This window comes from Sprattus sprattus (assembly GCF_963457725.1).
Source record: "Sprattus sprattus genome assembly, chromosome: 20".
Taxonomy (NCBI): Eukaryota; Metazoa; Chordata; class Actinopteri; order Clupeiformes; family Clupeidae; genus Sprattus; species Sprattus sprattus.
The window spans coordinates 13758287-13772700 of NC_137918.1; the positions used below are offsets into that span (position 1 = coordinate 13758287).

At 41.2% G+C, this 14414-nt stretch overlaps 2 protein-coding genes across 2 annotated transcripts; both read right to left on the minus strand.

Moving 5' to 3' along the window:
• Positions 1-4354: 4354 nt before the first annotated feature.
• Positions 4355-6547, minus strand: LOC308381339 (protein S100-A14-like; the record flags this gene model as incomplete). The annotated part of the gene is made up of 3 exons (XM_080858892.1): positions 6413-6547; positions 4830-4961; positions 4355-4507 (listed from the first exon to the last, which is right to left on the minus strand). Exons 1-3 carry the CDS (start codon positions 6425-6427, stop codon positions 4355-4357), a joined length of 300 nt encoding a protein of 99 aa, XP_080715018.1. The 5' UTR covers positions 6428-6547.
• Positions 6548-11793: 5246 nt separating this feature from the next.
• On the minus strand, positions 11794-14023 carry LOC308381594 (protein S100-A14-like; the record flags this gene model as incomplete). Its single annotated transcript, XM_080859185.1, has 4 exons — positions 11794-11958; positions 12272-12403; positions 12880-12936; positions 14009-14023. The coding sequence occupies 4 exons, from the start codon at positions 14021-14023 to the stop codon at positions 11794-11796; spliced, it is 369 nt and encodes a 122-aa protein (XP_080715311.1).
• Between the last annotated feature and the right edge of the window lie 391 nt (positions 14024-14414).

A 14414-nucleotide genomic window follows, 5' to 3' on the forward strand; every position in this document is an offset into this window, starting at 1 on the left:
AACCAGGCCAGGAACACACTGACAAAGGAGATCAGGGCAGCAAAGAGGAGCTACTCTGAAAAGCTTAAAATCAGGTTCTCATCCAACGATCCTGCGTCAGTGTGGAGAGGCCTGCAGGACATCACCAACTACAGGAAACAGTCCCCCCACACTGCAGTGAACCCTCAACTAGCTGACGATCTGAATGAGTTTTACTGCAGGTTTGATCACCCTACATCCACTCCCCGCTCTAACTCAGACTTTATCCAACTAACTGCACCCCCTGCCATCACCTCCCCCCTCCCTCCTAACTCCACCCCGGCACTGACGGTCAGTGAAGAAGATGTGTGTCAGCTCTTTCAGAAACAGAAGATCAGGAAGGCTCCAGGCCCAGACGGTGTGTCACCCTCCTGTCTGAAAGTCTGCGCTGACCAGCTGGCCCCCATCTTCACACGGATCTTCAACAGATCTCTCGAGCTGAGTGAAGTCCCGTCCTGCTTCAAACGCTCCACCATCATTCCGGTTCCCAAGAAACCCTCCATCACTGGCCTGAATGACTACAGGCCGGTCGCTCTGACGTCTGTGGTCATGAAGTCCTTTGAGAGACTGGTGTTGTCCCACCTGAAGGTCATCACAGGCCCCCTGCTGGACCCTCTCCAGTTCGCCTACCGGGCTAATAGGTCAGTTGAAGATGCAGTAAACATGGGACTGCACTACATCCTACAACACCTCGACTCCCCAGGGACGTATGCTAGGATGCTGTTTGTGGACTTCAGCTCGGCTTTCAACACCATCATGCCGGAAGCCCTCCTCACCAAACTCACCCAGCTCACTGTGCCCGCCTCCACCTGTCAGTGGATAACGAACTTCCTGACAGACAGGAAGCAGCAGGTAAGGCTGGGAGAAATAACATCCAGTACCAGGACAGTCAGCACTGGTGCTCCCCAGGGTTGCGTGCTCTCCCCGCTGCTCTTTTCCCTGTACACAAATGACTGCACCTCAGGAGACCCGTCTGTTCAGCTCCTGAAATTTGCAGACGACACTACAATCATCGGCCTCATCCGAGATGGAGATGAGTCTGCATACCGGAGGGAAGTTGAACAGCTCGCCCTGTGGTGCAGTCGCTACAACCTGGAGTTGAACTCGCTCAAAACTGTTGAAATGATAGTGGACTTCAGGAGGAACCCCCCATCACTGCCCCCCCTCACCATACTGAACTGCACTGTGTCTGCCGTGGAATCCTTCAGGTTTCTGGGTTCCACAATCTCCCAGAACCTGAAGTGGGAGCCAAACATTAGATCAGTCACCAAAAAGGCCCAGCAGCGGATGTTCTTCCTGCGCCAGCTCAGGAAGTACAACCTGCCTCAGGAGCTGCTGATCCAGTTTTACACTGCAGTCATTGAGTCTGTTCTCTGCTCATCTTTCACTGCCTGGTTTGGATCGGCCACTAAACTGGACAGGAACAGACTACAACGGACAGTCAGATCAGCAGAAATCATCATCGGTGCCGACCTGCCCACCATCCAGGACCTGTACACCACCAGAGCCAGGAAACGGGCAGGGAAAATTATTGCAGACCCCTCACACCCTGGACATAATCTGTTTCAGCTCCTCCCCTCTGGCAGGCGCTACAGATCCCTGCACACCAAAACCACCAGACACAGGAACAGTTTTTTTCCCCTTGTCGTCACCTTAATGAACACTTGAAAATGTATTATATTTATTATTATATTTATATTACATTATATTTATTTATTTGATCCTAAACTGTTGTGATATATTGCACATTTTCAGTTAAAGTACATTGAGAGCAACTAAACACCACAACAAATTCCTTGTATATGAAAATGTACTTGGCCAATAAACATAAACATGATTCTGAAAGGGGGATGTTAACTTAGAGGTTTCATGGAATGTTTAGGGTAGGCTGATTTATTGACTTGGTACCTGGTACTGAGTGGAACGAAGAAGACTCTGTCTGGAGAGAAATAAATGAACAAAGGACCTGGGAGGGGTTTCATGTTAAATCTGTGTGAGTATTATTTTGAATAAAGGACAGGCATTTTGAAGGAGAGGCCAGTGTCTTGTTTGAAGAGATTCAAGCAAGTCATTCCTCTGGGCCCAGAGTAAACGTCTGTTATGAACTATATTCTTGGTTGTGTGAGATCCAACATAAAAGTTCTTGTGGGTTTAGGTGTTGGTCTTTGTAAAGCGCTTTGAGATGATGTCTTTTTTTACTGGTGCTTTCTAGATTAATACAATTGTAAATTAATTGAGTATTAAGTCACTTCCATTCCCCAAAGCAAACTATTTCAGATATCAGTCTTATGTGTGGCCATATTTGTTTTTCCATGTGTGTACAGTTGAGTTTCAGGGGTTTCAATGGGACTTGATGATAGCTTTTAACATTTATCCTAATTTCATTTTTAGGAAAAGAAAAACGTTTCTAGAAGAATAAAACAACCTGTTTTCTACTATGCCACAAGGGGGCACTGTCCACTACAAAACGAAGAGGGGATTGTCAATCAAATCACATTGAATCTTATGAATCTTTGGTGGCAGCGGAGGGATCTTGTGTCTAGGGTTGGCACACGACAGTGTCCCGACGTACGTATGGCTCCCTGGAGAACGTCTGTCTTTGGCGCCACTGCAGCGCCCCCCTCAGAGTGAGGAAGCTTTGGTTGCTCTAGCTCCCCCTGATAATAATATTTAACTCACAAAAGAAAATAATAATGAAATGAACAGATTATTTAAGACACAGAGCAATCATTCTGCCATTACCTTTGACCCAGTTTTCATGTTGCACGTGTGAACGTTGACGTAACCGGACAGTTGAAGGAGAAAGTGCGTGGTAGTTTCAAGTTAACATCAACAATGCATTGGTTTTTGCTACCTAAATGTTCATGTTTGGAAGAACGATTAAGAAACGAGAGTAAAGTAGAAGAAGAAGAAATGTGAGGGGTATCTGGTGAGGCTTTTTAAGGAGAGGACTGTTGTGGTCAAGGAGGTCAACCCTTCACCACTACTGAGGGTGCTAACCATGGTGCTAGCAGCTTCTATGACATTAGCATGAAAGCTCAGGATGGTCCAAGAAGACCAAAACTCCAGAAATAACCACCTCGCATGTTTGGAGTTTTTGTAAAAGCTGGTTGGAACAGATTGTGTGGTTGGAGTACAGTGTAACTAAGGTATTGTTAGCCGTGTAACATTAATGAATGCTGTCTGATTCGTTTATTGCCCTGTGTCGCTGAAGACTAGTTTCAGTTGATTAGCAGCGAAGAAGCCCTTTTTTTGCCGAAGATTTTAACTTTTTGCCTTTTTCCACTTTTTGGGATTTCTTTGGAGGTGCCTTAAAAAAATCAGAGACTCTTTAGCCGAGGGCAAGCAGTATGTCTGTGTGTTAGGTATACAGTAGGTTATCTGTGATGATTGATGATTGTGAACTGTGACAAACAAAGAGAATATATTTAAAGTTCAAAATAATAGGTAGCACACTTTTCACATCTTCAAAAGTCTCATGTGTGTAACATGACAAAATCCGGTACATTTTGTCTTCAGTACCAAAATAGCACTATAGCTATAACACTCAGTGTGACGTTAAGGCAGTATGGTTAAAGGAGAAGTCCGTGGTTCTAATCCAATACACTTTTATGTCAAATTCAGTGAATTGTCCTCTAGCTGTCTGTTCTGTGTATGTATTTAAAAAGACTCCAGTGTTCGTACACATTCCTAACTCAATTGGAAAACAAACATTGTGGCTCGCACCGAGCCATAAACAATTCCAGCCAATTAACACATTGTTTCAGGAGCATGAAAGGAGGGATTTAATCTGATTGGCTGTTGAGCTGAAATATCAACAACCTTTTGCCAGAATCTCAGACCTTTAATTGAATAGCCCAAACAGAGATCAAAGCATAGGGGTGTGTCAACTAATGTCTCTCAAGAATAGACTTTCAAGAAAGCAAGTGCATAGAGCACTACAGGGAACAGTATGCTGTAGTGTGGTGATCAGAAGAAATATTTTTATTTCTGCAGTTCTTCAAATGGCAATCATGCTTCATCGTGGATTTTGGCTTAATCAGTCAAATAGTATTAATAGTCAAATATTCTTTCAGAAAAAAGGGTGGGGAGTAAGAATCTATACTAACTGTACCCTAAAAGGGACAGAATATGAAGTGTTCTCTTTACAAAAAACAAAACAAACTTTTATTAAACTTTTTTTAAGTCAAAATTCCTAAGCAAATTTGCTGAGTAATTTGGATAACTGCATTCAATAAGTGCATTCAACTAAGACAACGAAGACATTTTTGCCAACATCTTTTAGTAATCCAGCTTTGTGTAATATCCCTGCAGATGCTGTTAACAGCCGTTGGCCTCATAGTATTATACAGCGTGACCTGCCAGCTCTGGGCTCAGGTGTGTTTTGTTGGGCCAAATGTCTAATCTCTTCCCAGAAGTGCTCAAAGCTGATGTCTTGTCCTCTCCTCACACCCATCCGCTGCAGAATCTTCCCTGTGTCCCTGTGTTCCTGCGGACAAACCACCACAAAAACAGAGTCATAAAAGTGCCAACTGCTGGAGGTAAAATTGAATATTTGTATTTGTATATGACAAGCAGCTCACTGGTTAACCATTTTCAACTATTAATTGTTCTGAGTCACATTTTCAGAATCAGAATCTCATTCGTGTTCAATTCCTGAGAAGCTCACCACCACCACCACAAAAGCAAAGAGTTTCTGTCAATAATTGTTCTTTGTGAATTAAGTGAGTGAAGGTAACTGTGAAGGTTAGGCGTGGTTGTGTGGTTTGGTTGTTTGTGTGTTTTGTAATGAGCTTAAAACATTGCAGTACCCTCTCCAGGTTGGGCAGGCTTCTACTGAGAAAAAATGTGAATTCATCTTGGGTCAGAGTTGGTCTGTTGTTGGCAGATGCTGCGTGGAAGCTATAAACCAGAGTTTCGATAGCCCTCTCCAGGTCTGAGGCCTGAGAGAGAGAGAGAGAGAGAGATGGAGAGAGAGGAAGAGAGAGGAAGAGAGAGAAGAAAGAAACAAGAGAAGGAAAATGGCAAGAGGCAAATAAGCAAAACAACAGCTGTATGACTCACACCAAGGCCACTTAATCTGTCATCAGGTAAATTACCTGGTAGATTAATGAAAACAAACCTACGACAGTTTGTGACTGTGATGACCTAAATATTGCCTACTTCAGACATTATTAAGGGGTTAGCTACCACTGATGAAGGACAAATTATTCATGTCTCCAAATGACTGGCATTTTAAAGCACACAAAGGGATTTAGCACGGTTTCAGGTCACATTAATATGTTTATAAGAATATATAAGTGTATAGTACTATAGTACATTGTTTGTGACTGTGACAACCTAAAACATATTGAGGTGAGTCAGGCATAATTAGAGACCACAGATTTAGGAGAAAGTAAGTCACCAAATGATTACCTACTTAATGCATAATAAGACAAAGTGGGATGTTGCACGTATTCAGGTTAAATTAAGATGAGTGTCATAAATGAGTGCATAATACTATAGGCATAGGGAATATCTATGTTGTGTGCTTAGTAATGTTATAATACTATATGGCTGTGTATGTTGTGTGCTTGGTTATGTAATAAAACTAAAGGGGATATGCTTAGATTTTTAATAATACTGAAGGGCATATTATACCAATCCAATGTTGGATTTTTTGCTGAATGTAAGTTATTTCAAATACAGTATCCCTGGCATGGACCTGTTATTGCGGCTAACTCAATCAGCCGTCCTATTTACGTACCTGTTTTAATTTGCAAGAGTGCTACAAATTACATAGTACAAACAAACAGCATTGTAGCAATGTATCATCTTTTGAAGATGAGGCTTACATTATGTACTTGAGGCTCCGTTAAAGCAGTAATTTCTGTGCCTGTGCCACAATTATGGCTGTTCGTTTGACACTGACAAAACTCCCCTCCCTCCGGCAACATCTCTCCTCCTTTCCTTTGTTCCCTCTCTGTTTCTCCATCTGCCATACAAATAAAGTCTACTGCACCTGTAGACTAATAGTAGTATAGTATTGATAGTAGACTAAGTCTTTAACATGCATTTAGTGGTAGGCTACTTGTTTAGGAAACACACTCCTTTCTTGGAAATCAGTTGGTATGTGGTAACTAACCTGTTAATTTGACCCTAATGTCGTGGAAGTGCGCTTCTGTAACATCAAAACAACTTCCTTAAAATGATTGTTTTGTGTAGTGATAGTTCTACTGCCTCATCACTCTGAGCCATGTAGCAGTCAGGTCATACGTACTTAGAGTTAACTAACCAGGGACTTGCCTGAGTAATATTAAGGAGCACAATAGTATGCATAGTATAGTATAGTACAGTATAGTACATATAGTATAGTATAGAACATTATAGTACTGAGGCAATGAAAAGGTCTTACCTGTTGCCACGCCATGTTAGATCCTGTCCGTTCAAGGATTTAAGTGGGCTAGTCCAGCTCAGTTTCAAACACTTGTTCTTTTTTCCTCAAGTCGTTTTGCTTCTATGCTATTGCAATCTCACCTTGAGTTTAGCAGTAGGATCATTCAAAGCATGATATCTGTTTGTGGGTGAGACTCTGGCGGGAGTAATCAGATCATTTATATAACACAGAGATGAAATATGATAGGCCAGAAGCTACACGCCCCTCCTTGCCTAACTTTCTTTTTCTCCCAAAATACTTTTTTTGTTCTCCAACAGCAAAGCATTTTCTTCACTTGATTCATTCCCCACTTACTTCCAATCCCCTGCAAGCACCACACTCTGCTCTGTAGAACTAAAACACTAAAACCAAGTTTCCCTAAGAGTGTTTGATTTGGAGTGGAATGTGAGTTCTTACTATCAACAGCCACATTTGAATACTTTCATGTAGTGTAACATTTGTTTACAATTATGTCAGTCTGTTGTTTATTATGATGTTAGTCTGTTGTTTACAAAGATGTTAGTTTGTTGAAGTGCAAAATTTCACTTTAAGCTCACAGGGGTGGGACTGGTTATGATGGCTAGCCTATAACTTCTTAACAAAACTAAAGAAAGATCTGGGCAAATCTTGAATTTAATACAATCACCTGTCTACCCCAACAAGACAACAAGAGAGCTGCTATTAACAGAACTAGAATAGCCAGACCTACAACCTTACCTCATAGTATCCACCCAAGGACCAATCTTTAGGAGAGAAATATACATTTAGGAGAGAAAAATGCATTGTTGCATTGTGGTTAAATGTAAAGATCATTGGTCTCACTCCAGGTTACTCCAGGTGAGGTTAGTAGATGCTTTGCTCTGATTGGCTGAACAGGTAATGTGTCATGTGACTATGACAAACACTGTGGGGAGTTTCTGGAACCTTCTGGTATGGCAAAACCAGTTTGCAAATGACTGTACAGCGAGGAAGGCAATTATGTAAATGCTCAAAACACACTGAAAACAGGGGTTTGAGCGAGGGACAAAAACGAAGCTTAGCAATGAAACGAAACTTAACCCCTCATCTACCCGACACCCTTGGTTTGAGTGAGAATGACAACAGATCAAATTAAATCAAATTAAACTTTATTTATACGGTGCATTTCCTACCTGGAGTTGGGGGGGGGGGGGACACATTTTATGTGACATATTTCCCCGAGGGATAAATGAAGAAAAACCATATCATGTAAGTGCAATAACTTTAACATTCAGCCATATTCCAGTCAGGACCAGTTGTCATCTTCAAAAATATCCTTGAATTAATTATTTCATGTAAAGCTGCTGAAATTCCCCGTCTGGTTTCGGGCAGCCCGACTGACTCATCTCAAATTCCCTGGGGCACTTTTCCCCAAATTATTGTTGTGCCGCCAACAGGGAGGCGCTAAAAGCCCATCCAAAACATTCCCTCTGCAAACCCTTCAGGAAGTCTTGTCGATCCGTACTTTACACAATGTTAAATCCTATTCTGCAGGCGAGGAATTGTTCTGTAAATGTAAAGATAATTCTGTGTTCTAAAGAGGGACAGAGAAGGCATGACAGGAAATACCAAATTAAAATGTTGCAACTTTCAAGAGTCGCTTAGACTTATGAGTTGGGACATTCTTGTTCCCAGATGTTGCCATGAATATTTACAGACAGCACTGTACAAACATTTTAGCTGTGTTGTGTCTTGTTTAAACGACATTTTCGATTTTATTATACAGTGTTATCATTTAAACTTTACTCTGTGTGTGGATGTTGGCTGTTAAAAAAAAAAACATTTACAAACCATAAGGAACCATAAGGAATGGTCTTCATCTAAACCCTCTGGAAATCTAAAACTTAATTTTCATCTTACAAAAATTGGTTAACTTGTGGGCACTGGTTCTCTCCTCATGCTGAATATGATTCATCTGATTTTGTTATGACACAGATCTTCTGTGCTCCTCTTGATGTTCAGATGTATTCATTTGTTGCTCTACTTATGTATCTGCTTTAATTTAGCCCGGGAGGCCCTGTGGTGATCAAATAACTTTCCAAATTGCCCACTAGTGCAGGTAAGATCAAACAAAGTCAGCATTATTGGACAACAACCAATGGGTCTCACAAAATATATGTTCAGCTCCATGTAGTGCCTTGATGTCATGCGTTGTAGGGATCGTGATTTCGTGGAATGAGCAACACAGCTAACCGTGTGGGTAGTGGCCCACATTTTTTTGCCAAAATCCCCTGCAATAAATCTTCTGTTGGTATTCACTCTTGTTTTGTGTTGTTTGGTGGATTGGATGATTCTCCCACAGTATTAAGGAAAAAACAACACATATTGACCATTTTTACACTTTATTCATTTTACACTGTCAGGGACCTCAGTAGCATGTGGGAGATCCATACGCAGCCACAACAGCTTGGCACCTCCTGTGGGATGGCATCCCATTCCTGAACCAGAATTTGTAGCAAGTCAGCCAACATGGTTGCGTTGGTCACTCTGGCACGTACTGCACGCCCAAGCAGATCCCACAAGTATTCAATTTGGTTTAGGTCTGGACTCACGGCAGGCCTTTCCATCCTCTCCACTCCCAAGTTCTTGAGGTACTCTGTGATGATCCTGCCTCTGTGGGGGCGAGCGTTGTCATCCTGGAGGATGGAGTTAGGTCCCAGATTCTGGAGATATGGGGTCGCCATTGGCTCCAGAATCTCATTCCGATATCTCACTAAATTCCAACAGAAGAATATTGCAGGGGATTTTGGCAAACATTTTTGGGATGCTACCCACACGGTTAGCTGTGTTGCTCATTCAACGAATGCACGATCCACATGCTACTGAGGTCCCTGACAGTATAAAATGAATAAAGTGTAAAAATGGTCAATATGTTTTTATTTTTTTCTTAATACTGTGGGAGAATCATCAAATCCACCAAGCAACTCAAAACAAGAGTGAATACCAACAGAAGAATATTGTAGTGGGTTTAGGCACATATTTTTGGGCCACTACCCACACGGTTAGCTGTGTTGCTCATTCCAAGATTGCAAGATCCTTACAAGTTGTACCTCGTTGTAAAGGTGACTAATCAGGCTTTCCAACGATGTACAATACAATACCATTTGGTATTATTAAAGGGGAGGGAAAATCGACTGAAGAAACGTTTCCAAACTTTTTTTTAGGATTTTGCCAAAAAAATGTGGGCCGCTACCCACACGGTTAGCTGTGTTGCTCATTCCACGAATGCACGATCCTTACAAGTTGTACCTCGTTGTAAAGGTGACTAATCAGGCTTTCCAACGATATACAAAACAATACCAATTGGTTTTATTAAAGGGGAGGGATAATCGACTGAAGAAATGTTTCCGAACTTTTTTTGAGGAGTTTATTTTACATTTATGGAACGTTTACTTATTTATCTATCTATGTCTCTTTACAAGTATTTGTAACCCCCCCCCTTTTTTCCCCTCCTTTCCTACTGTGAGGCACATTGTGTTACCTTTGTGTATGAAATGCGCCGTACAAATAAAGTTTGATTTGATTTGATTTGATGTAATATATGTTCAGCTAGAACACCTTGTAAGGGAGCCAGCCACTAATTCTGGGGCACTTTTCCAAAACCAATCCTTGTCAGACCATCACGAGGTTTCCAGATTTTGGTCTTTGTCAAGCGCTTTAAGACCATGTCTATTGTTACTGGTGGTTAATAGATGAATACAATTGAAAATGAAATGAATTGAGTATGGAGTGGGAAGCCAGACACCCCTGTTGACTCCTCTGGAGGTGTCATGGGCCTAATTTAATGAAATACTGACGAAGAAAGGTTCCCACTTGACAACTACAGTTAAATGTTCAGGAAGGAGTGTCTTTGCTGTTGTTGTTAAAGCCCCATTATGCAACAATTATACTTCAGGATTAGGGTTAGGATAAGCAGTTTAACCTTAAAATAACAGCTTAAAAAAAAATTACAATGACTTTTAATATGGAGAATCGCCTCCGTGCCATTGCCATACCAGGGTCTATAGGCATATAACTGCGGTCTGTAGTTTTGCCTGCCGCAGCCCGCCGACTTGACTTGTTTACTTTCTGCCGTTCTAGTAAGTAGCTTATTTGCCGTCTTGCTTTGTCTTGTGTTGCACTTGCTTGATGTTTGACTGTGTAAGGACCGTCGTTGAGTAACTAGTTTGTCATAATGTCAAATTCAGCACATTTCAAGAGATTTCGTTAGTTTTAGCTGCTAGCATACCTTTAGCGAATAGCTATTGATCCATTGTGCTGCTTTAAGCACCTTGATGTGTTATAATACCTAGGCTATGAGAACCTGCATGTGACTGTGAGGTTTGGCTGCAATGGGAAATCCCCAACCAATCACACAAGGAATTTAACATCTTTACCTGTGTGTATGAATACAATGAAGTTTCATTTTCGAAAGCATGCGGTTCATTTCATGTCCCAAACAGAGTTTTGTATCATTTGTGTCTATCACTAACTGGCTCTCAAGAGAACAAGCGCACAGATATTTACAGTGGATAGCATGAGCTGTATGCTAAACACATGAAACTTTACTTTGGACTACTTCAGACTGTCAAACAACAATCATGCCTCAATGTGGCTTAATAATGTAGGTTCAGATTTCTTACCTAATTGATCCTTGGTTCTGGAGGGGGGGGGGGGGGGGGGGGGCGGTAGGGGTAATTAAAATAAATTGTGTTTACAACGTTTGTGTTTCAGATGTAGCCAAAATAAATACATATTTTTTTTTTTTAAATGTATAAATACAATTTGACAACAGGCCCCTCCACGCCTTCACGCCGCTCCTTAGTGAAGTATGATGTCTCCTTGTGAAGGCTACCAATGCCTTGGTGTTCAAACACCACCTGGAAATTGATGGGGCCGCATACCCCTCCATGTAAGTGTGTGACTGTGAGGGACCATCCTCATGGGGTGCTAATATCATAACCAGGGGTCCTTTCAAACTCTTATATTTCAGCCTATTCCTCTCTGGTAGGGATTTGAATATGGCACCAGTTGGAGCAAGGTGTTGGTCCCTGCTTCCGCCAGTCTTAGAAAAGCAATGCCTTGGGAAAGCATGCCCCTCCCCTGGCCTACGCTACTAAGCATACTAGACACAGAATAAATATTTTCCCCATCACTTCCATTCCCCAAGCAAACAGATATTCAGATATCAGTCTTATGTGCGGCCATATTTGTCTTTCCATGTGCATACAGATGAGTTTCAGGGGTTTCAATGGGACTTGATGAATATAGTTTTGGACAGAATATGCAGTGTTCACTTTACGACAAACGAAACATAATCTTTTATAAAGTCAAATTTTATAAAGTCATTTGTATAACTGCGTTCAACTCCAGAAAAAGTCAATGAATATTTGCCAACATGTCTCAGGAGGGGGCTCAGGAGCGTGTTGTTCGGCCAAATGTTTAATCTCTTCCCAGAAGTGCTCAAAGCTGATGTCTTGTCCACTCCCCACTCCCATCCGCTGCAGAATCATCCCTGTGTTCTGGTTCTGAGGACACACCACCACATAAACAGATTAATTAAAGTGCCAACTGATGGGGGTAAAGTTGAATATATGTATATATGACAAGCAGCTCACTGTTTAACCCTTTTCAACTATTAATTGTTCTGAGTCGCATTTTCAAAATCAGAATCTTCAGAATCTCATTTGTGTTCCCTTCCTGAGAAACTCACCACCAACACAAAATCAAAGAGTTTCCGTCTATACTTTTCCTTTGTGAGTGAAGGTAACTCTAGGTTATGTGTGGTTGGATGGTTTGGTTGTTTGTGTGTTTTGTAATGAGCTTAAAACAGTGCAGTACCCTCTCCAGGTTGGGCAGGTGTCTCTTGAGAAAAATTGTGAATTCATCTTGGGTCAGAGTTGGTCTGTTGTGTGCAGATGTTGCATGGAAGCTGTAAACCAGAGTTTCAATAGCCGTCTCCAGGTCTGAGGCCTGAGAGAGAGAGAGAGAGAGAGACTGCACTGAAACAGCACCCATTTTTCAGACAGAGAGGCGAAGAGGCAAAATAACGCCTGTATGACTCACACCAAGGCCACTTAACCTGTCATCAGGTAAATTACCTGGTACATCGGTGCCCAAAGTCAAAAAGTGAAAAAGCCCATAACATTTTCAAACTGAGCTATAAATAGACATGAAATCTTAAATGGTCTGAATAGCCAAGTTGCAATGCCAAAAATACTCATTTATACCCATATTCAGCTAAACAGTTACACTGCCATGAATATCTACAGGTAGGTTAGTGACCTAGCATGACAGCTTCAAGTGTTAAGGGCTGAATATGTGTGGGGGGGGGGGGGGAGGGCGTGGCGGTGACGGTCAGTGACAATCTCACAGTTTGAAGTGGCGGCGGCGGCGGCGGCGGCGGCGGCGGTTACAAACATGAAAAAAAAAAAACGGGGGGTACGTACCGGGGAATTGAATTCCTGAAGGGGTACCGGGCTGTACAAAGTTTGGTAACCATTGACCTGGTAGATTAATGAATACAAAAATATGTCAGTTTGTGACTGATAATACTCCTAAATATTTAATAATGGCATTTTAAAGCACACCAAGGGATTTTGCATGGTTTCAGGTCATATTAATATGTATATAAGAATACAGTATATAACTGTATAGTACTATAGTAATAGTAATAATTCTATGGCATATGTATGTTGTGTGCTTGTTTATTTGTTAATACCATAGGGAATATGAATGTTGTGTGATTGTTTATTTAATAATGTATGTACCAATCCAATGTTGGCTTTTGCTGATGTTATTTATTTCAAATACAGTATTACATCATCAATGTGGTCCATGGCATGGACCTGTTATTGCAGCTAACTCAATCAGCCGTCCTATTTACCTGTTTTCATTTGCAAGAGGGCTAGAATGAAGGTTATAATACAAACAAACAGCATTGTAGCAATGAGCATTCACACTGACAAAACTCCCCTCCCTCCTGCAACATCTCTCCTCCTTTCTTTTGTTCCCTCTCTGTTTATTTATCTGCCATACAAATCTGCACCTGTAGACTTATAGTAGTGTAGTATTGATAGTATACTAAGTCTTTTACATGCATTTAGTGGTAGTTTACCTGTTTACGAAACACACTCTTTTCTTAGAAATCAGTTGGTATGTGGTAACTAACCTGTTTATTCTACCCAAATCCTTGTGGAAATCAGTTGGTATGTGGTTACTAACCTGTTAATTTAACCCTAATCCTCATGGAAATCAGTTGGTATGTGGTTACTAACCTGTTCATTTTACCCTAATCCTAATGGAAATCAGTTGGTATGTGGTAACTAACCTGTTCATTTTACCCTTATCTTGTGGAAGTGCACTTCTGAAACATCAAAACAACTTCCTTAAAATTATAGTTTTGTGTCGTTATAGTTCTTCACTCTGTGTCATGTAGCAGTAAGGTCATAAGTATTTAGAGTTAACTAACCAGGAGCTTGCCTGAGTAGTATTAAGTAGTACATATAGTATAGTATAGTACATTTAGTGTAGGATAGTATAGTACATAATAGTACTGAGGCAATGAAAATGTCTTACCTGTTGCCACGCCATGTTAAATCCTGTCCTTTGAAGAGGATTTAAGTTCTGCTAAGTGGGCTAGTCTTGGTTAGTTTCAAACACTTTTTCTTTTTTCCTCAAGTCGTTTTGCTTCTATGCTATTGCAATCTCACCTTGATTTTAGCAGTTAGATCATTTAAAGCATGATATCTGTTGGTGGATGTGACTCTGGCGGGAGTAATCAGATCATTTATATAACACAGAGATGAATTGTTCTAGGCTAGAAGCTTCACGCCCCTCCTTCATCAACTGTCTTTTCCTCTCAAACCATCTCCAACATCAGATTATTTTTTCACTACTTTTCACTTTCACTTCTGGATCTTGATTCATTCCCCACGTACTTCCAATCCCGGGCAAGCACTTCACTCTGCTCTGTAAAACTCCT